General features: G+C 39.3%; 1 protein-coding gene and 1 pseudogene across 5 annotated transcripts in view; both read left to right on the top strand.

The window, feature by feature from the left end:
• The window catches only part of ATG10 (autophagy related 10), a 437,178-nt gene extending 417,463 nt beyond the window's left edge, over nt 1-19,715 (top strand). For 3 of the 5 annotated variants that reach the window (XM_077139251.1, XM_077139250.1, XM_077139246.1), the window contains 3 exons: nt 5,654-5,751; nt 6,388-6,507; nt 16,143-19,484. In XM_077139251.1, coding sequence (XP_076995366.1) covers nt 5,654-5,751; nt 6,388-6,487 — 198 coding nt within the window. In that variant the 3' untranslated portion in view covers nt 6,488-6,507; nt 16,143-19,484. Of the gene's footprint in view, nt 1-5,653; nt 5,752-6,387; nt 6,508-13,332; nt 13,425-16,142; nt 19,485-19,549 lie in introns of those variants that run through there. The other 2 variants (XM_077139249.1, XM_077139248.1) reach the window with 2 other exon arrangements.
• On the top strand, nt 13,021-14,427 carry LOC143665621 (cytochrome b-c1 complex subunit 2, mitochondrial pseudogene; annotated as a pseudogene).
• Nucleotides 19,716-22,111: the final 2,396 nt, after the last annotated feature.

Below are 22,111 nucleotides of genomic sequence, written 5' to 3'. Positions count from 1 at the left end.
TATTTTTCTATTTTTATTGACAACATTGCTGGGCAGGAGTTCTCACCTTCTATTAGAAATCATAAGCCCCTCTAGCAGCCCAGCTACTGATTTACAGAGGGAGGAGACCAGATATGGGAGCATTTCTAGGCAAGATGGATGTAGACACCCTTTGTTTCTAACTGCAGGTACAGCAGCCTTTCATGAATCAATCACTTCTCCAACTTTTTACTTCTTTTTGGTTATTTATGAAAGCCCTGAAATAGTCGTTTTGACATTCTTCTTCAGCTTTACACTTGTTTTCTGGAGACAATTTGTTGACCTCTTCATTCTGCCATAGCTGGAAGTCCCACCTCACACTGTTATTTATTTATTAATTTTTTAAAAGATATAGAAAAATGCCTTATCATAATTGCTATTTTAAGCTGATCTAATATATCACAGCTTGATTTTTTTTAAATCAAAGCATCTTACCAAGCAACATAATTTTTAAAAATCCATTTTAAAAAATCTAATATACCAGGGACAAATATTGTAAGGTCTCACTAATATAAGCTATACTGAGCAAACTCTGAGAATTGAATTTGAGAGCATAGGTTATCTGGGGAAAAAGAATGGGCAGATATTGGGCAATCAATGATTAAGAAGTACAGGATATTTAATAAGGTTGACTATAAAAGTTCCTAGATTGTAAGCTCTTACAGCAGTTACATCTGTTCCTAAGTGTTAACTGTTATTTCTTAATTCTGAGATGCTGTGCTTTTTGTGTATAACCTGGTAGTTCCCTGGAACTTTTGGTATCTGTGTAACACCTGAGACTCTTAACTCTGAGTTCTGCAGTTCTGAATGCCTAATTATGCCTGAGAGTCACTGCCCAGAGAACCTCTTTTGTTTCTCAGATGTGGCCTCTCTGTAAGCAAACTCTGCAAATAAGCACACTACCCTCCCCCACTATGTGCGGCATGACTCCCAGGGGTGTAAGTCTCCCTGGCATTGTGGGACATGACTCCCAGGGATGAGCCTGGCCCTGGCATCATGGGATTGAGAATGTCTTCTTGATCAAAAGGGGGAAAAGAAATGAAACAAAATAAAGTGTTTAAGGAAAAATGAATATTAAAATGTTGTAGATTAATGAAGTGTTTTTTTTTTCCTTTAAGCATTTATTTTGAAATAATTTCAAACTTATGGGGCAGTTGTAAATGTAATACAAACCTCATACAAAGAACTCCATGATACTCCCTTACCCCCTGATATCCAGATCCACCAATTTTAACAGTTTACTATATTTACCAAATCATTCTACCTATTTTCCTATCTTTCTTTTTTCTATCTATCTACCCACCTACCTACCTATCCATCATCCATGCATATATCTATTTTTTTGAACATTTGAGAGTGTTATATATATATCATGCCCCTTGACCACTTAGTATTCCCATGCATATTTCCTAAAAACAAGGATATTCACATATTTAATCATCTTAAGTACAGTATCAAGTTCAAGAACTTCAACACTGATATAAAGCTTACAGTCTATATTCCATTTTTTTTCATGTATCCCATTAATGTCCTTTTGGGCCTTTTTTCCTCCATTTTTCGATCCCATCCAGAATCACATATTATGTTTAATTGTCATTATCTCTTTAGTTGCTATTTCTTTTCTTTTTTTTTTAATTGTGGAAACATATATTCAATATAAAATTTCCCATCTCTATCACTTCTAAGCATATCATTCAGCAGAATAAATTATATTCACAATGTTATATACCTTTACCATCATCCATTACTAGAACCTTTACCATAATTCTTTATTTCTTCATGATGCTCCAATCTATTGTCTAGTATCCATTCCTTTCACTCTTCAGAACTCCCTTTAACATTGCTCAAGGGCCAGTTTAGTACTGTTGAACTCTCTCAGCTTTTGTTTATCTGGGAATGTCTTAATCTGTGCCTCATTTTTGAAAGACAGTTTTACCAAATATAGAATTCTTAGTAGGCATTTTTTTTTCCTTGTAGCACTTTCAGTGTGGCATCCCACCACTTTCTTGCCTTTGTGGTTTCCAAAGAGAAACTGGTACTTCTACATGCCCGGCAAGTCCTGGGACATAAACCCATACTGTGTGTCCTGGTTCAGTCCTTGAGGCTGCCACTAGGAAGAATGGCACAGACATATGTGCCCCCAGTATGTGCATGAGGGTTATGCTCCTTCCACCAGAACCATGACCAGGCACCTGCACTGAAACCATTGGGCTGGCTCTGCACCAAGCTGGTGAAGGAACGGGGGAGGAGCCAGCCAGGATAACAGGAGGTTCTACTATTTTTCAGTCGCCTTTTTCTTGATTCAGTGCTTGCCCTGTTGCTACAGTCCTTTACCTATTTTCAGGAGCTTGGAGAAAGATGTTTCTGCCAGTTCTTGTTGGCTGTTCAAAGCTTCTTTGAGGGAATGGAACTCTGGAGTGTCTCACTCCACCATCTTGATTGAGGCAGGCTGCTGAAGTGATTTTCAAGTGCATAAGCTTTTAGTTTATTTTAATTTAAATTTATTTAAATTAGTTTTCATTAATTTGTCCTTTGTATCTGTATATTGCTAGATCTAGTTGCCATATATACCTAGACTTTGTATTAATTCAGACTTCTTTTCCTTTCTGTTATAATCAATTATCAACTGTTCCTAAACATTTAGACAGTAATCAGGGATATTTTTTTACCATGCTGCATAGCTCTAGGAGTTTCCTGTTTTTAATATTGAAATTAGGCTTTAATATTGAGGTTCATAAAACTCAATTCAGATGCTGTTATCCCTGTCTGTTTAGACATTAGTGTGTTTAAATAATAATAGCCTATGAGGTGCTTACTATGTGTCAGGCACTATTCTAAGCACTTTTCTGCTATTGTCTCTGTTTTAGGGCTCATAATAAATCTGTGAGATAGAGGCTATCATTAGCTCTAATTATCAGAGTAGGCAACAGAGACACAGAATGGTTAATTGGTTTGCCCAAAAGCACACAGCTACTAAGTGATGGAGGGAGACCTGATCCCAAACATACAGAACCCATGCTCATTTGCTATATGGAATGAGCAAAAGATGATTTGGGGACGTGAAGACCGAGACTTTACTAAGCAACATCAAATGAGCAGAGCTGCAATATGACATAGATCTAAGTCTGCTTTTAGAAAGTAGTCCCTGAATTGTGTTTATGTTTATTTTGGGTGTATGTTATGCTCTAATATGGTTATTCTTTTGAGGACTTGTAAGGGTTAGGCCAGAGATCTGTAAGTACGAGGTAGGTCTTGCCTGTATGATGAAGCCATTCCTCATGAGAGTCACCAAGTCCTCAGAGAGGAAACTGAACTGTGAAGAGTTAAGATGTCTTGGAGGATACTCTTATTAGAAAGAAAGAAGCATGTCTTCACACTGATAAGATTTAATTGCAGTCTTTATTCCTTCAATTGTTGATTGCATAAGAAATCCAAAAAGAGATTAAGATAGACTCAGCTTTTTTAATCCTAAATCTCCAAATAGTAACTTTTAGTCCAGGATAATTCTAAATTACTTTTGCGTTTCCTGTTTACTTCCTTCCTATTAGGGTTTTTCTGCCTCCAACACTCTGTCCCCAGAGTTGCATGGTTGGTTCTTTCTTGTAATTCTGATCTCAGTTCAAATATCACCTTCTCAGTAAGGTATTCCCCTGCACCAAATCTAAATGATCATCATTCTCCCTCCAGAATCATATTTCCTTAATAGCATTTATCATTATTTGGAATTATTTTGTTTGTTTATTAATTCATTCTGTGTGCTCATTGTCTTTCACCTGCACTGGAGTCCAAGTTCCATGAGATCAGGGACCTTAGAGGAGAGAATGATCTCTATAAATATATCTAAAACTTTACCTGAAAGATACAAAGACATGATCAATAAATATGTCTTGAATTAATAAATATTAGTTAAGGCAATAAGGGAAGCCAGATAAAAACTGAAGATCAGAACTTTCTATGGTCTATTTTTTTAGGGGGGTGCATGGTCTAGGAATTGAACCTGGGTCTCCTACATAGAAGGCGAGCATTCTACCACTAAACCACCCACACCTATTTAGTCTTAATACAACTGGGCTATGACTCCAGAACTAGATTGGGATGAAGATGTGGAGTAGAGAGAGAGTGAGAGAGAGGAAGCTCAGGCATTGCTTTAAGAATCAGGCTATTGGGCAGAGACATCTGCAGGTGGGACTCAAAGAGATAAAATACCAAGTGGAGCTAAAACTACTGGAGAAACACAGCTACCTACAACCAGTGGATCCCTCAACCCTCACACAACAACAGTCTCTACACCCAGGGTCACCAATACAGATGGAATTATCCCTCCTATTTCTTATGTGTGTGTATGCACATCCATGCACACATGAATGTTTTGGCATTGGAGGGTGGAGGCAGCAGAGACAACCCCATGATTCCTTTCATCGATAGCTCCGAGTTCAGCTTTTCCTTGGTCTGGCTGAGAAGAGAAGAAAACTGAAGGAACTAGGCAGCCCCTAGTCAAATTCCAGCCTATAGGCTTGCCTTATTTGGTCCAAACCATATTTAAAACAAAAATTATGCCAACAAAGGTATTTGTACTTAAAATACATGATTTTCAGATTATTTTGAAAAAATGAGAAGATCTGGCAAACTGAACCCACATTCTATGTGGCACAGTTGGTTAGAGTAGCAAGCACATCCTTGGTTGGGCACAGTCTCTAGCTCCCCACAACACCCAGCATCTACTGTGGTTTGTAACTGGCATCACCCCTTTAGGCCACTTATCTGATCTTCACAGAGTATTTGATTTTGCAGTCTACGGCATAAGAGAGTTAATCCTGTATCATCAGAAACAGTTTTTGTGTTTCTAGAATTTGTGCATAGATCACTCACCTACAGAGAAACCTTCTAGTGCCCCCCATTGCTTGCCAAATGATGTCTACATTTCATAATCTAGCAGCAGTCTGGCCCTTACCTTATATCCAGTCATTCTTTTATAAAGGCAGTGGAGTTGCATCATGTGAGTTTTTAAATTGTAGGAACTCAGCCCTATAGGATTGGGAGAGAAACATAAACAGAGAAACATGAGAGAGCAAAATAGGCAAGTAGTAATAGAACAATTTAAATAATGAAGGCCATTTCACCTCCAGCCACCCCCATACTACTCAGTGAACTTGCATCCATTGGCACTGGATGCAATTAGGCTTGAATCCACTGGTAATATTTATGGGGAAAAAAATGTGTGAATGATTTTGGTGGCCTTACCATTGACAACAGTGTGAACGAAATACATTGTTCAGATGTTCAGGCTGCTGGGCTTTGTGGACTTCCTTCAGGAAGAAACTGAAGAATAATTGTAGGCCAAAGGGAAACATTCGTTCACATAGAGTTAGAGGAATTGATAAAATATATTTACAGTTTGTACCATGTAAGCAAAAGTCTGTCCTGCTGCACTCAACCATACTATTTATCAGTTGCTCCTTCTCACAAATTCTCTTATTTGGATTATAAATTATGTTTCAAAAAGGAAATCAGCCTGTATTAATTTAATAACTTAGAATTTAAAGCAGGCCTTTATTTTAAAGAAGTAAAACAGATTGTTTTAACTTTTTCAAAATAACTCACACTGACAATCCTGGATCAACTTTAATTCTTACAGGAACATCCAATACTTGGGCAACCTTTTTTTGTACTTCATCCCTGCAAGACGAATGAATTCATGTCTCCTATATTAAAGGAGTCTCGAAAAATCAATAGGTAAGAAACACCATCAAGATACACTGACTTATATTCTTATTTTAAAAGTGTAAATCTTTTTATGTGACTCTAAAAGCCAGTCTGAAAAGAAATATTCTTTGTAATAGTAACAGTGGCTAACATTTACTGATTTTTACCGTGTGCTAGGCACTGTTCTAAATGTTTAAGATATAGTTAACACATTTGATTTTTAATAACAATCTTACGAACCAGGTACCATTATTTTACCGAGTTTATAGAGGATGAAGCTAAACACAGAGGGATTCAACTACTTGGCCAATGCCACCCAGCTAGTTAAATGGTGGACTTGGGATCTGAACCCAGGCATTTTTGCTCTGGAGCCATGCTACTTGAGCAAATGCAGTTCTACATGTAGAATTTGAATCATCAAAGGGGAGTCTATGCCTTGCCTCACACTTTAACTACTCAGTGAGGGATCCTCACAGTCTCTTTGGATCTCAGATCCTTGTTAGTTAATAGAACTGGCATTTGAAAATGCTAGGAGTTCAAATGGTGAGCACTTATCTTTGAAGAAAGCCTCACTTGCACTTTTGTTGTTGACAGACTGATTTTCTATAATTCATCCAAACCACAACGGAAGCATTAGTGTTGTCTGAATTTTCACTTGTTTCCCAGGAATGTCAACTACATCACTTCATGGCTGAGCATTGTAGGGCCAGTTGTTGGGCTGAATCTACCTCTGAGTTATGCTACAGCAACTTCTCAGGATGAATGAAATGCTGATTAATTGACAAGGTAAAAAGAAAAGCTTGGATTTAATGTTTTGCTGTTACAATGACCATGGTGTCTTTGTTGGACTTAGATATGCCCCTGCTGGCCCCACCATATATTAAGTTTGCTTTCATCATTGATGGGCTGAGCACTGACTTACTTCTGCAATTTTCCAATGAGTGTCCCACTGATTAATTTAGGAAGCATTTTACTTTGCTATAAATAACACCCATCCAACTATAGAACAGGATAGTTTTATTTTACCATTGATATCCTTGAAATATCTCTTTACTAGTCAGTTGATGTTATTCTTTTCACTTTTGTTTTATTATTCTTTTTTATATTCTTCCATTGAGCTCAAAGTTCTTAGAAATTGTTGGAAGAAGGATGCCTAGAGTTTGTCTTGGCCAGCCCTGGTTTTAACCAATACCATGCAATATTTTATCTTACTTAGATGATGACATAGATTTTTTTTCTTCCACCTTGGAAGCAAACATCTAACAGCAAATGACATACTGAATATTTAAAAGAAACACATCAAAGACACAAATCACTATAAGAAGCAAAAAATGAATTTAACACAGTAATACTAGAAATATTGGCATTATTAGGGCAATTCCAGGTCATTCTCTCCTTTGTCAACCACTTCATATCCCTTCCTATGATATGGGAATTGATTGAGAAATGAATTTGTATGTTCATTTTGATATGAGAAAATAAAATTAAAATGCAGGATTTACATGTCCTAAAAGCTAATGTCCTGTTGTAAAAAAAAAATTTTTAGTCCTTTTACTATAGTAATGAAACCATGGTCATTTTGTTCCTTTAGTTATCAAACCTGCAACTGCCCTACTGTACTATGTGAGGGACATTGAAAAAATCTTCATGTCTCTAAGACTCTTCCTTATCTCTAATATGAGAACAGCAGGTTACTTCAAAGCATTGTTGTGAGAACCACATGAAACCAGTAATGCATGATAAAATATTGTAAGTAGTGTGCAAATATCCATCAAATGCTGACCTTTCTTATATTTGATCATCATTCACTCAGTCTGTAAATAAGTTTAATAGCTAGTAAGGTCTTAAGATGAACCTGATCTGGAAGAATTTTCTGGCTTGAGTTGCTTGTTTTGTTTTTCATTTTAACCCGCTAGGAGCTTGAATGAAGAGAAAAAAAAATTGGGTCTTTAGAGAATTTAGATTAGTGTCCTTCAATGAGGATGTACATTAGAATTATGTGAGAAACTTTTATAACCACAAGTACTGGTGGCCCATGCTCAGCCTTCTGAAACAGCCTCCCGTGGTGGCCCTGATGCACATGCTCCTTGGAGAAACTCTGTTCTGAATTTACCTTTATTGTTGCATTTATTTGTATTGTTTCAGTCTCCCAACTCACCTTTTCCAATTCTGTGTATAGCTATGGCAAGTTGAACTAACATCCTAAACTCCATCTGGGCATCACTGGATATTGAAGACATTTAGGAGACATGTTCAAAAGGTGGCATGCTTATGTTGAGGGAATTATCTGTGAATCATGAAGGAGCAGGACAGCCCCTCCAGTCCACATTTCTAGGTTAAGGGCCAAACTCTCACAAAAAGAATGCAGGAATAAACAAGGGTTAATTCAAACTGCTAGAAAAGCCAAAAGTAAATTTTAAAATGCTGAGCTGTACATATTCATGCTAGGATGAGAGCTTGCTTAAATGCTTGCTGGGCATTTTAGTATTTACCATTTAACATCTTTTCAATTTCTGCAATGGATTTCCTCTCCTATCCCCCCTTCCCCTGACTCTCCCTAATGTAAACAGGTTTCTCAAGCCATGTCATTTCTGGTGTTAAAAAAAAAATCCTAATAATGGATTATTTGTGGATGAGGTACTTATCTGGAAATATTAGTCATCATTTAAGAGATACTGAGAATACTGTTGCATCATTTGAGGGTGCAGTGTTTAGTTTTTTTCTCTGATCACTGAAGACCTAAAAATTCATCTGTGGCAAAAAAAAAAATATTCTAAAGATCCATCTCCTCAGGCACCTTTTACATTTCTGAACTTTTAAATGTGTTTGTAAAAATGTAAAATTAAATAAGTAAATATATATATTTTAAACTTTTAACTTTTGGTTGATGAAAATTTCCATTTTTAAAAATGCAGCTGTGCTAATAGACTGACATCCCAATGGGTATAAAACATTTTTTAAAAATAAGAAAATATTTGTTTTGCCAAAATAGCTGTTCTTTCTGTGCAATATGAGGTTTTTTCCCCTCTTAGTTTCCTCCTCAGCTAACAGGTAATGCACTTTCAGTCAGAAATCAGCCTGGTTAAAGATGCTACCTGCCAGTTTTCTAAAATTTGGGTTTTAGGAAAAATTGCTTCATCTCCTAGTTTCTTAGTTAACTCATTTGTGCAATGGGGAAGTCCAGCCATGCAACTTCTGAGGCTCCCTCCAGTACTTGAATCCATGAACCAGGGTGAAACCTAGAGAGCTAGACTGTCCGGCTACCTGGGGTCGAGCCTGATTGGACCTCTTGCTGGCTGTGTGACCAGCAATTAACGAGAATACAAAGAAGAGCGAAACGATATATAAATCTGAATGTGCTGCAGAACAACAGAAGCCTCATGGAACAGGGGCAATTATTGCTAACTGTGGCTGGCCCCGCCGCCTGTCTGGCTTTCTCAAGGGCCTTGGAAATGTGGGCTCCAGGTGTCTACTCCTTCCTATCTCATTCCATGCTGAACTCCTCCCCAAGCAAAATGTGCTCTCTGATAGGAGAGTCTTCTCTGTCTCCATCCTCATCTGGACACTGCTCTTGCGGGGTCCCGTCTAGGAGGTCTTCCTTCCTCATGCTGCTGCCCAGGTCTTGCCTGTTCTGTGTGGTTCCCTCTTCACAAGGCCAGCTCTCACGACCACAGCCCTGCTGAGAGAGCGCGCCCTTCACTGCGCCCTGTAATTACTCATTCTGAGCACTTCAGTGTCTCTCTTTCACTCCGATTTCTTCCCCTCATTAATGATTGATAGTGAATGAGTTAAGGAGATGGCCACTTTTTTTTTGGTATATTCTATAGAGGTATGTACATAAGGGTTGTTGTTTGCCCATTATAAGTGGATTCAAGAAGGATTTGAGTGGATGGGTCAGTTCTGTGAGTAACAATCTAATTAGGAAACCTATAAACTAAAAAAAAAAACTTATTAAAATAAAGTGGATAAAAAGAAGTCAAGGGCAGGCCATGGTGGCTCAGTGGCAGAGTTCTCGCCTGCCATGCCAGAGACCCAGGTTCATTTCCCAGTGCCTGCCCATGCAAAAAAAAAAGGAAGTCAAAACTAGGTTTTCACATCCATTCCTCCTGAGATAAGTATGTCCTCTTTACATCCATACTGTCAGGATATTATAAAATGGAGATATGCATTGTCAAAACAGCTCTTACATAATTCAGAGAGCTGATATTCCAATGAAATGTTTGTAGGGTTTTTGTTTTGTTTTGTTTTTTAGGACTAAAACTTTGAGTGTAAGACTGTGCAAATATTTATTGAGCTCCTTTTATGTGCCAAGCCTTGGACGAGGTGCCAGGGATACCAAACCAAAAGACAGGACTGACACATAAGCATGCTACAGTCTAGTGGAGAAGACAGACAAGGAGAAGATTCTGAGCAGTGGGATGAGGCTGTGACAGGGGTGTGGAAAGTATGTGCCAGGGAAAGCTTTGCAGAAGAAGAATGAGTAGAGTCTTGAAAACCTTAGATTTTAGACAGTCAAGAATAGGGGAAAGGCCTTGAAGGTGCTATTGGGGAAGTGGTGAAGAATGAGGCTGGCTAATGGGACTGGCACAATTCTGGAAGGGCCTTAATTGCCACAGTGAGACTTTGGCTTCGGTATCGAAAGCCACAAGGAACTACTGACGAGAATCAAGCAGAAGAGTTAAATTTTAGAAAGAACCTATATTTGTAAAATGACTACTGCGTATAACTAATTACACACACACACTTTGCAGGTTTTTTTCTGGCTATAGGCTTAAAAGGAAGAGGAGTGCAGGAGGGGTTGGGTGTGTGTCCAGGACACTTTTTTATTTTTACCTTGGGCCTTCCAAAACAAAAACCTGCCAGTGTCTTGAGGAGTCCTGGCTTACTGTATTATCTGGGGCAGGACACCTCATCCCTCTGAGTCTGTTTCCTGATGTATTAATGGAAAGAATGGTATTAAATCAAATAAAATCAATTTATTGATATATAGCTGGTATTTTAAAAGTAAAATAGAATACATAAAGAAAATATCAAAGGGTATATTTTCTATATATATATAAATATATATATATTTCTGTCTCTATATATATCAATAAGGGTATATTTTTGTGAAACTTTGTGTGTGTGTGTGTGTGTATGCATGTGTGTGTGAGTGCTGGATTGTGATATAGAATGTATTTCTAGTTCCAGAAAGCAAATATTTGAAAACTAATGAATAATAGCCCTTCTTGTGCTGGCTCACCATTAAGTTGCTAAAGGCTGTTCTAAAAGATATAGGAAGAACTGAACTATTACTGTGCTCATGACACTAGGCTACTTTAATGTAGACATAGGTCTCTGCAGCTATTCTTTGGAATTTTTATAAGGGTTGTCTATAAAAGTACTGTCACATTTCTGTTCTTACATTTGATAGTGTTCCTTCAAGCAGTACTGAAATGTAAAGCCCTCACTCTCAGTTAACTCTTATGTTAGCAATAGCAACACCTAGTGGTAAAAGAGCCCTATTGCAAGTGCCCAGTATTCTAGACAGAGCTGGATGTGTTCTTTCGAGGTCACCAAGTCCTATTTGGCAAATTATTTTTGGAAAAAGCTGAAGATTCATATGTTCCTACATTCAAATTAAATATGCATAGGAATAAATAAAGCTGATAACTTGTGCGATGCTTTCTTGGATTACTTTGAAGCTTTCCACATACCCAGAAGTCACTGTTAGCTGTATTGATGAGATAGAAATTGACAAAGCATGGCTTGATAAAGTAATGAGAAATCATAGTCCTGTATATCTGCAGCCTTTGATTCATTGTTTCGATGCCACATCTTCAGGTTCTAGCGCAGTGCCTGGCACTTGGTAGCACTCAATAATTCTTTGCCGAATGCCTGGATATATGGGTGAATCACTGAGCTCAAGGAAAGTGGAATTTGAAGTACAGACAAAAATTTCATAAGAGACTAGAGGCCCAAGGGCATGTAAATTAGAAGCCCCAGAAGTCTGAACTGGGAATTGTGACTAGGTCAGAGAAATGCAATAGGGCACCTTTAAAGGGTTTTAACATGTAAAGGTGATTTATGGAGTTGCTTTGGGAGTACTCATTTGAGTACTGTGTGGATAAATTAAAAGGAAGAGAGACTTGGGGAGGAGTGTGCAAAGAAGCTAAAATAGAGTGAAGTTAGTGAGTTCCTAAATTAGGCTGGTGACAGAGAAAAGACAAAGGGACTAATGTCAGAGACTTTGCAAGAACCAGAACAGGCTGTGGAGAGAAATAAGAGACAATTGTCATGACTTGTCTGTCTTAGATTCTAAACTGGGAGACCCTGCTCAGGCTCAGACCAGCTCTTGTGGTCTCCTGTCTGCAGGTACAGGGACTGGGCCTGCTTTCCCTTTTGGGAGCTACCAGTCACTTTTTTTTTTTTTTTTTTTTTTGGCATGCTCTGGTGGGCAGGCGCTGGGAAATGAATACCACTCACTTTTGGGGAAGATTTTCCTCCCCTGCTACCAGCAACAGAGTGGGATATAGTCTCAGCCTCCTCTTTCAATAGATTCAGAGAAAGTATAACCAGGAACTTTCCTGCTTAACCAGGAACTTAGTAGGAAAATGGCTAAATAGTGTGGTACTACATAGCAGTAAAGAAGAATGAATTGAGACTCCATAGTGGCAGGCCTCCTCAGCAGATTGTTGAGTTAAAAATCAAAATAAAAAACAAAACAACAAAAAACACCAAACAAGATGCTGAACCATGCATACAGCTTGATAATATATATATATATCAAACCACACTAATATCACACATTTTCTATAGGCACATATATACGTGTGTGCAAAAATACAAGAAATGGTCTAGAAGGACACATACCAACTTCAGTTACAAGGGAAGCTGCATGTGATCGGAGAGAATGGAAACTCAGGTTGGAATTGGGGGTCAAAAATGACTTTTGCTCTTTTTGTAATGTTACACATAACTGACCATAGAACGTGGAAGTGAAAATACATTTTTTAATAAACGATTTCTGTCCTTAGAGAAAATTGGGGTGGGGGTGGGGAGGGGCAAGGAACAGAAACATTTGAAGGAGAAAACTTAAAAATCACCTAAGTGTGTATTACCCAGAGGTAACTACAGCTAAATTTTTAATATATATTTTTATATATTTCCTTCTACAAATTTTAAACATATTTAATTGGGATCATTCTACATGTGGTTTTACACCCTGAATTTTTCTCCTTAACATTATTTCTAGAACATTTTCTCATATCATTTAATGTTTGTTTTTTAAGTACAATTTAAAATTACTAACTAGGACCATCTTGCTTTCCTTTTGGCCGGTAATGACTGTGGGTTAGAGCAATCTTTAGCTATGAAGCTGCTAACCAAAGGGGGGTCTTTTTTGAGGTTTTACTCCCTCAAAGTTGGTCCCAAAGTTAAAGCCATAGCTGCCCCTCCAGAGCACCTCCATATCCTCGGGATCTTGAGTTTACCAAATTACTGAATAGCTTAGTGATTGCTTCTCTGGAAAATTATGCTCCTACATCAAGAATTGGTTTGTTCATTAAGGCAGGCAGTAGATATGGGACTGTAGTAATTTGGGAACTTCTTATTTGCTGCATCTTGCAACAGGTTTGACTACAAAAGGAACTTCATCTTTCAAGATAACCCGTGGAATTGAAGCAGTTGGTGGTAAATTAAATGTGACTGCAACAAAGGAAAACTTGGCTTACACTGTAGAATGCTGGTGGGCTGATACTGAGATTCTTTTGGGGCTCCTGCTCAGTGTCAACACAGCACCAGAATTTCATTGTTGGGAAGTCTCTGCCCTTCAGCCTCTGCTGAAGATTGAAAAAGCTGTGGCTTTTCAGAATCCACAAGCTTGTATCATTGAAAATTTACATGTTCCAGTTTACCAGAATGCCTTGGCTATCTCCTTATGTTGTCCTCATTATAGGATTGGAACAGTGACACCAGAAGAGTTACATTACTATGTTCAGAACTATTTTACAAGTGCAAGAGTGGCTTTGACTGGACTTGGTGTGAGCCATCCTGTTCTAAAAAGCACGTTGGTCAACAGTTTCTCAACATGAGGGCTTGGTTTATCCGGCACAAAGGCCAGATACTGTGGAGATGAAATTCGAGAACAGAATGGAGACAGTCTTGTCCATGCTGCTCTTGTAACAGAAAGTTCTGCCACAGGAAGTGCAGAGCCAGTGCATCTAGTGTTCTCCAGCATGTCCTCAGTGCTGGACCACATGTCAAGAGGGGCAGCACCTCTACCAGCTCTCTATAACAGGCTATTGCCAAAGCAATTCGCCACCACTTGATATCTCTTCTTTTAATGCCAGTCACTCGGAATCTGGACTTTTTGGGATTTGTCCTCTCTCACAGTCTGCAGCTGCTGGAGATGTTATCAAGGCTGCCTATAACCAAGTAAAAACATTCGCTCAAGGAAACCTTTCCAATACAGATGTCCAATTTGCCAAGGACAAGCTGAAAGCTGGATGCCTAATGTCAGAAAAGTCTTCTGAGGGTTTCTTGGATGAAGTTGGGTCCCAGGCTCTGGTTGCTGGTTCGTATGCGCCACCAACCACAGTCCTTCAGCAGACTGACTCAGTGGCTGCTGCTGATAGCACAGATGCAGCAAAGAAGTTTGTTTCTGGCAAGAAGTCAATGGCAGCAAGTGGAAATTTGGGGCATGCACCTTTCGTTGACAAGTTGTAATAATGAAGCACGTATTACAGGAGAACAAACATTTTCTCAGTCCAGAGCTGCAGATGTTTGAAAGTTAAAAGTCTCTAATAAAACATTTATCTTTTTTCTCAGTGCAGGCAGTTACTCCCAGCTGACCTAAAGTAAATAAAATATTCTGTTTAAATGTAAAAAAAAAAAAAAAAAAAAAGATTAACTAGGTCTTACTCTATATCAGAATATACCAAATAGTTCACCGATTGTTGAACTTGTTTCTAATTCTTCAATGTTCATTTAAAATTCATTCATTGGGCGAGCCACGGTGGCTCAGCAGGCAGGAATGTTTGCCTGCGATGCCAGAGGACCTGGGTTCAATTCGGGGTGCCTGCCTATGTAAAAAATAAATAAATAAAATAAAATTCATTCATTAAGCATCTACTTCCTACAGGGTCAGGACTGTGGTAGGGACATAGTGGTCAATAAATCAAAGCCCCTTCCTTCAGGGAGCTTGCAGAAAGTAATGCAATGAGAAATCTGTGTAGAAACAGTTGCTCACGTCTTGTCTCCTTAGGTTACAGTTCTTAAGAGAATTAACAGATCAAAGAATATTGCATCTTTTAAGACTTTGATTCATGTTGCTAAATTGTTCACCAGTAAGGTATACCAATTTACATTCCAAAAGCAGTTTGTGTTTTATCATTTCCTTAAATCTTTGAAATAATTTCATTTTACTTTGCTTTTATTACCAAATTGTACATTTATCTCTGTCTTGTTGAAATTTTCATAGATTCTCAGCTTCTTTTCATCCTGATAGGTTCTATATTTCTCAGTACTGCCGGATTTAGTTTTCCCAGCTTCTTCCTCGTCTACCTGATTGCCCCTACTTTTCCACTGTGCTTCTGGCAGAGCTGACTGTACTTGTACTGGAGCTAGTATAACCAGAGAATGTAGCAGTTACACAATTGTGATGTGCACATAATTTTTTTAATTGTTATGAAAAATGAACCCCCACGTACCTATAAATGAGAGTCAGCAAGATTTTGCCATAATTGCTTCATTTATCCCTTTTTTCATTTTCTTTTCTTTGCTGAAATATTTTTAAAGCAAATCACAGACATTGTGGTATGTTCTACAATTTAAAAAAAATTTTTTTTGCTTATTCTGTGAATTTTTACTCCATTCTTAGATGTTAAAAACACCTTTGGGGGCGGGCCGCGGTGGCTCAGCGGGCAAAGTGCTTGCCTGCCATGCCGGAGGACCTCGGTTCGATTCCCGGCCCCAGCCCATGTAAAAAACAAACAAACAAACAAAATACAATAAAACAAGAAAATGTTTAAAGATGTTTCCCTTCCTTCCTTCCATCCTTCCTTCCTTCTCTCTGTCTTTCCTTCCCTTCCTCCCTCTCTCTAAAAAAAAAAAAAAAAAAAAAAACACCTTTGGGTTTTGGTCCTCCACTTTGATTTGTGAGGGTTGGGCTTATACCTCTTTACCTTGACTACCTTTGGGGAAACTTTCCCTAAAGTGGCCCATGTTCCATAATTAGGTCAGCAATGTAACCAAAGCAGAATGTAAAATATGCCCATAGTGGGTTTTTTCAGACTGGATCATCCATCCACAGATGCACTGCCCTCCAGAACTCACTACATTGGGAGCATTTCATAAATTATGGTAACTGCTCTCAACTGTGATTAAAATGAAAATATATTTCGTATGTGACTAAATTTGTCCACAATTTCTTTTTCTTTTAGAATGCTTCATTTTGCCTGGTGTGTAGGTGTTTGGCCAGACCTTATGACAGAGATGTCTTCTGAACTGGACTTGAAGTGTGAGCAGGAGTTTTGCAGAAATGTCCTCAGGGACAGCTTGTATAGGGTCTTGATCATCAGGCCAAGGAGTGTGGACCGTGTGGATTGTGCTTGGGTGTGAAAATTTATTCATTTTGCGCTAATATCCCCTCAGATGCTTATTAAAATGATAAATTCTGGGTCCTTCCCATGCCCTCTGTACCAGAATTTCCAGAATCTACCTTCTCAGAGAGCTCTCTAGATGAGTGTTACATATACTGAAGCCTGAGAACCACCACTGGGACCCAAAGAAGGCGCTCATGCAGAGGGACAACCAGGTCAGAAGAGCTTAAAAATCTAAGTCTGAGTTCCCTCCTCTGTAAAATGGGGATGCTAATAACAGTGCCCATTTCACAAGGCTGTTGTGGGGTTCACTGAGAAATGATAGCATTAAGGACTCCTATATGTACATCACAAATTTTATCACATCCTCAGTTTTATAACCTAAGAATTCCAGTGTTCTTCAGGCCTAAAGAATTGGGCTTTGTTGTGACCCAGGTATTTATAGTTTTTATCTCTTCCTAATGCCTGCAGCCAGAGCTAAGTAAACTTACATTCTATGAACCATTAAGCTAAAATGCTCCTGCCATTATTTACTTAAAAGTTTTTACTTTAAATTTTCCAAAACTTCTACCCACTAAACAACAACTGCTCTTCCCTGTCCTCTCTTAACCTCTAATCTTTCTATCTCTACAAATGTGCTATTTCTAGATATTTCATATAAGCAAAATATTTGTCCTTATTTACCTTGCTTCACTTAGACGTTTGATAAATGACAAACCATAGACAACTTCTGTCAAATCGCAGACAACTTACCTCTACTGTTCTTGGCTGTGAGTAAATGAAAAATTATGGGAAAATCACTAGATCTTCCCACTGAACCAGATTAAGTATCAGCTGGCTTCTTGGGTTAGGAAACTTTTTGAAATTATGAAATGGTATAGAACTCATTTCCAGAAAAATGTGTGTGAGAATGTGTATATATAAAATTAGAAAATTCTGCATATAGTTTCAAGAGATTCACAGACCCTCTGAAATCTATTTATGGAACAAACCTTAGGTCCAAATTCCATTCAGAATGGCTTTCTTCTATTTATACACACACACATATGTATATAAATGGATATATATATACAATTATATATGTCTACACACATATAGAAGATTGGGAGTATACATACATACATACTTACATACATACGGTGGCAGGAGAGACAGGGATAATGAAAGAAAAAACAATACCTAACTATAAACATAAGAAAATGTATAAAATACAGAATGAGTAAATGAACTATTGCATACTGGAATTAAAAGCCTAGGGAAACACTTGGAACCTACTGATAACCTAAGGAGGGGGAAAATGGTCCTGCCTACCTGCAAATATACACCAAACAGAGTACATGATGCTGTCAACTATACAGAAAAAATTGTTTTATTATAAGCTGAATAAATAAAATCACAAAGCTATAGAGAAAAAAATGTGACAAAATCTATTTCATATCACTGTTTCCAAAGCAGGTATTAATGGATAAAACATGTTTTGACAAGTAACATTTCTCTGAACTGTTCTCAGCTGTGATTGAAATGAAAAATTTTAAATGTGGCTTCAACTGCCCACTACTGTACAAACTGGCCACTACTGTCAGTTTTAAACACTAGCTGGCTACTAATGGAGGTACCAAAGCGTTATAATATATTCATTAGCATCTAAACTTATTTGAAAATTTGGTATACTCAGTATGTCCTACACTTTTAATCCGGCCAAATAACATAATCTCTTATCCTACTGCTAATTAACGACAATGAAAAAGCATTAGAAAGCTAGATTAAAAAAAAAAACCCACATATGGATAGATGGAAGAACAGCATTCATGTCAATAACATATTTCTGCAGATAATCAAACAGATGACTGGAAAGGATCTGAGGGAAGGAGCTGGTATTTCCCAGACTGAAATTGAAGGAGCTATGTGGGGGACAGTGACTGCCACATTGCCTCCTAAGGGAGAACTTCTGGGCATCAGGGTTGCTGTTTGAAAGCAGCAGGTCTCCTGGGAAGCAGGTGCATTGAAGGAAGGGATTTGCGATGGTGCCTGTCATGCAGGCCGAAGTCCCCGAGGCAGGTGTGAGTGGCTCCCTCTTCTCTGAAGATATACCTCACATATTAAAGGCTTAAGTGACAGTCTGAATGAAGTGGCAACTGTGCATGTGCTTATGTGGACATGGTTATCTGTCACTCATGGTTTCCTTCACATGTGCTTCTCTAAAAACGATTTTCACCTATTGGACAATTTATGCTGATATCGTTTAATTGTTAAATGTTTTCATGCATTTCTCTAGGACTCCTATGGTGGCATTACAGTGACAATAAGTTTGAAATCCACTTCTCCTCCTCATGTGCTAACAAAACCTAAACACAGCCTCACTTTACCAAACAGTATGGATAGGGGTTATGCTTGAAACAAAGAATGCTCAATACAGCCAAACGCTAAAACAATCCCCAAACAATGTCATAAGAAATGTGAGTTAATACTTGAATGATTCCTTTAAACCGATTTTGTAGGTCAAAATAAAGATTATACAAGTAATTGTTAGTCTAATTACCTACCATCACTTATGCCTGAACTGGCTCAGCAGCTACCTGTGAAGCTATGAGTGGATTTCTGATAGCAAGTTTCATTTAGGAATCAGAAGACAAACATTGGTTTTGATCTCAACTGTGCCAACCACTTGAATAGGTTATTTCTAAAATGCTTAAAAGCTACCTCCTCTAGGCTTCTAACTTATAAGATGAGGTGGCTGGATACGGTCAGTAATTCCTGTAAGTTGGGGGAGCACCATCTAAGAGCTCAACATAAAGACAAATTTCTCCTGAGATACTGTAGAGATTCTCTTCCAGAAGATTGGGAGTATCTGTAATTTAATAAGTGCCTTAAGGAAGTCTGATGTTCCCTGGATTTGTGAACCACAAATTCGAGTGCTTTTCAGATTCCTTCTGCGCTAACAATTTGATTTGTTTGAGCTTTACTAGAGCCAATGAAAGAGCTAACACGGATTAAATAAGACTAACATAACTAACCATCCTTATATATTTGTTTACTTTTATAAATGACTTCACAAGAAGTTGTAAAACTAGTATAGAGTTTATGTGTACCTTCGCCTAGCTTTCCCTAATAATATCAACTTTCCTATTCAGAGTACATTTCCAAAACCAAAGGATACTGGTATAATACTATTAACTAAACTAACAAGCCTTATTTGGATTTTATTATTATTTTTATATGTACTTTTTATTTTCTGTTTTTGTGTGTAGTGCTGTGAAGTTTCCTCACATGTATTGATTTGTTTAACCATCACCACAATGAGGGCGTCAGAACTGTTTCATCACCACAAAGAAATTCCCTCCTGCTACCCTTGTATAATCAGATCCTGCCCCCACCCCTGATCGCTGGCAACCACCGATCCGGTACATTTTTTTGTTAGATTTATTCCTAAATATTTAATTTTAAGGAGAGATTATAAATGGTCTTGTTTTAAATTTCTATTTCTGACCATTAATTACTATTATGTAGACATATCATTTATTTTTGTGCATTGACCTTGTATCCTGCTAGTTTTTTTGGGCATTTCTTTGTAGACAACTTGTAGTGACAGTCTGAATGAAGTGGCAACTTCACGTTGTAGACAACGTGTCATCTGTAAATAGGGACGTTTTATTTCCTTGTCTTGCTTATTACGTTAAGACTTCCAGTACATAGGAGTTTTAGTTGTAGGAGTGGCAAAAGTAGACATCCTTGCCTTTTCTAGACATTAGAAGGAAGCATTCAGATAACTATTTAGGAGGAAGTACCCTTCCGTTCCCAAATATTCTTTTAAATATGTGAATTATTTCCTTCAGTAAATGTCAAGCAACTATCACTGAGAACAGAGGCTGTACTTTTGTTGCCATTATTTACAGACTAGACTTACCCACATTTCCTAATGGCATGATTGGGGAGCTTAGCTGAAGCTATTGTGCATTTAAACACGTTGCTCCAGAGGAACGAGGGCGCATCAGCCAAACAAGGTCAAACTCTAGGCAGTTAGGAGGCTACTGGATCAATTCCGCCAGAGGTTGCGGGAGGCTGGTAGCGAAATTCTGAGAGAAACGGATTATAAACCCAAGTTGACTATGGCCTGGGGCTCTTCGTTTTCTATCATTCATTACTGTATCCTCAGCAATCATCAAATATTTTATGCCTTATATCTTGATTACTGAGGGTTTTTTTTTCCATTCCCTTAATTTTGCACGCAAGGTGAGTGCCTCATTTCTCACCTTAGACCCGGCCTTGCACCCTCTATTCTGGATACATCAAAGGCGGATAGGGAACCAGCGGGGGTAAGGCGAGGGGCAAGGAAGGGGGTAGAGGGAGGACGCAGAAGGACAGAGACCGGTTGCAAGCATCTGGGGTGGAGTTCTGCGTGTGGCGCTGCCGAGCAGGAGGGGAACTGCAGGGTCGATCCCCGCAGCCACTCGGTCACGGGAGGACAGCGCAGTAGCCTAATCGGGTCTACTGTCGGGGTGCCTGAGGACTACGCGTGTGAAGCCATGGCGAAGGTGTCCGGAACGCTCTTAGGCGCGCTCCTCTTTAGCGGATCGGCTGGCGCCTAAGCACTACAGGGACGTGGAGACCCGCTGCTGGGCCCAGGGGCGCCCGCGCAGAGGCTCTCGCCGGCGCTCTCCTTGCGCCGCCGGGCCAGGGTCGCGGCGCGCCGCCGTTCCGGCTGCCGCAGGCCCGAGGTCCCGCCCCCCGCGAGGCTGTCCGCGCCGCACCTGACGCCCGGGGCGGGGCCCCCCAGTCGTCCGCGGCCTCTCCTTTCTCAGGGCAGGCTGGCGTCTGCAGCCAGGTGAGCAGCGTCTGGGAATCTTCTCTTAGCCGCAGATCTGAGTTAAGCGGAACTCATCCGAAAGCGGCCTACCAGCTTTTAGGAATGGCTTAAATATGGACTCTGCAACCACACGCGCTAGACGCTTGGATAGAAAGCGGGAGCCACCTCTCCGCCCTTGTGGGGGAGGAGCGTCATCGTACAAATTTCGGTGACGAGAGGAACGGTACCGGAGGAGCCTGAAAGGCCAGAGAGAGCTGCGATAGAAGTGAAGTGTGAGGTCTCAGGCTAGACGGTGAATAGACTCCAAATGAGAAGTCAGTGTTGCTGAAGCTTGGAGAGCAAAGAGCAGGAAGGCTGGAGCAAGGCTGAAAACAGACAACAGTTCTGTGCTGTGGTAACGTCTTAGGTCTTTCCCCTGTGGGGAATGGGAAGCCACGAATTTCCTTTTCTTTTCCTTTTTTTTTTGGTAAAAGACCTTAGCCTACTCCTCTCTAAGCCCAAGTCTGCAAGTACAATCATTGCTCTGCCCTACATGTGTCATGACATCCAGGGGTGAAAGTCTCCCTGGCAAGGAGGATCTGCTGGTTTGAATCCGCGGTGGACCCCAGAAAAGCCATGTCTTTTAATCCTCATTCAGTATTGCGGGGTGGTAGATGACTTCCATGGAGGTGTGTCTCCACCCATTGGAGGTAGACTTGCTTACTGGAATCCTTTCAAGAGAGAAAACATTTTGGAGGCCCTTTTGTAGAGTCACAAGAAAGCCAGGAGAGACCACCATGTGCCCTTCCAGCTGAGAGAACAATGTCATAGGCTTTCTTGAACCAAGGTATCTTTCCCAGGATGCCTCAGATTGGACATTTCTATAGACCTGTTTTTTTTTTTTTTTTTTTTTTTTTTAAAGAGAGAGGGAGGAAGGGAAGGAAAGACAGAGAGAAGGAAGGAAGGATGGAAGGAAGGAAGGGAGGAAGAAAGGGAAACATCTTTTTAAACATTTTCTTGTTTTTAT

This window comes from Tamandua tetradactyla, chromosome 21 (assembly GCF_023851605.1).
Source record: "Tamandua tetradactyla isolate mTamTet1 chromosome 21, mTamTet1.pri, whole genome shotgun sequence".
In the NCBI taxonomy this organism is placed as follows: domain Eukaryota; kingdom Metazoa; phylum Chordata; class Mammalia; order Pilosa; family Myrmecophagidae; genus Tamandua; species Tamandua tetradactyla.
Note: the sequence above shows the minus strand (reverse complement) of the source record. Positions and strands in the feature narration are given on the sequence as shown.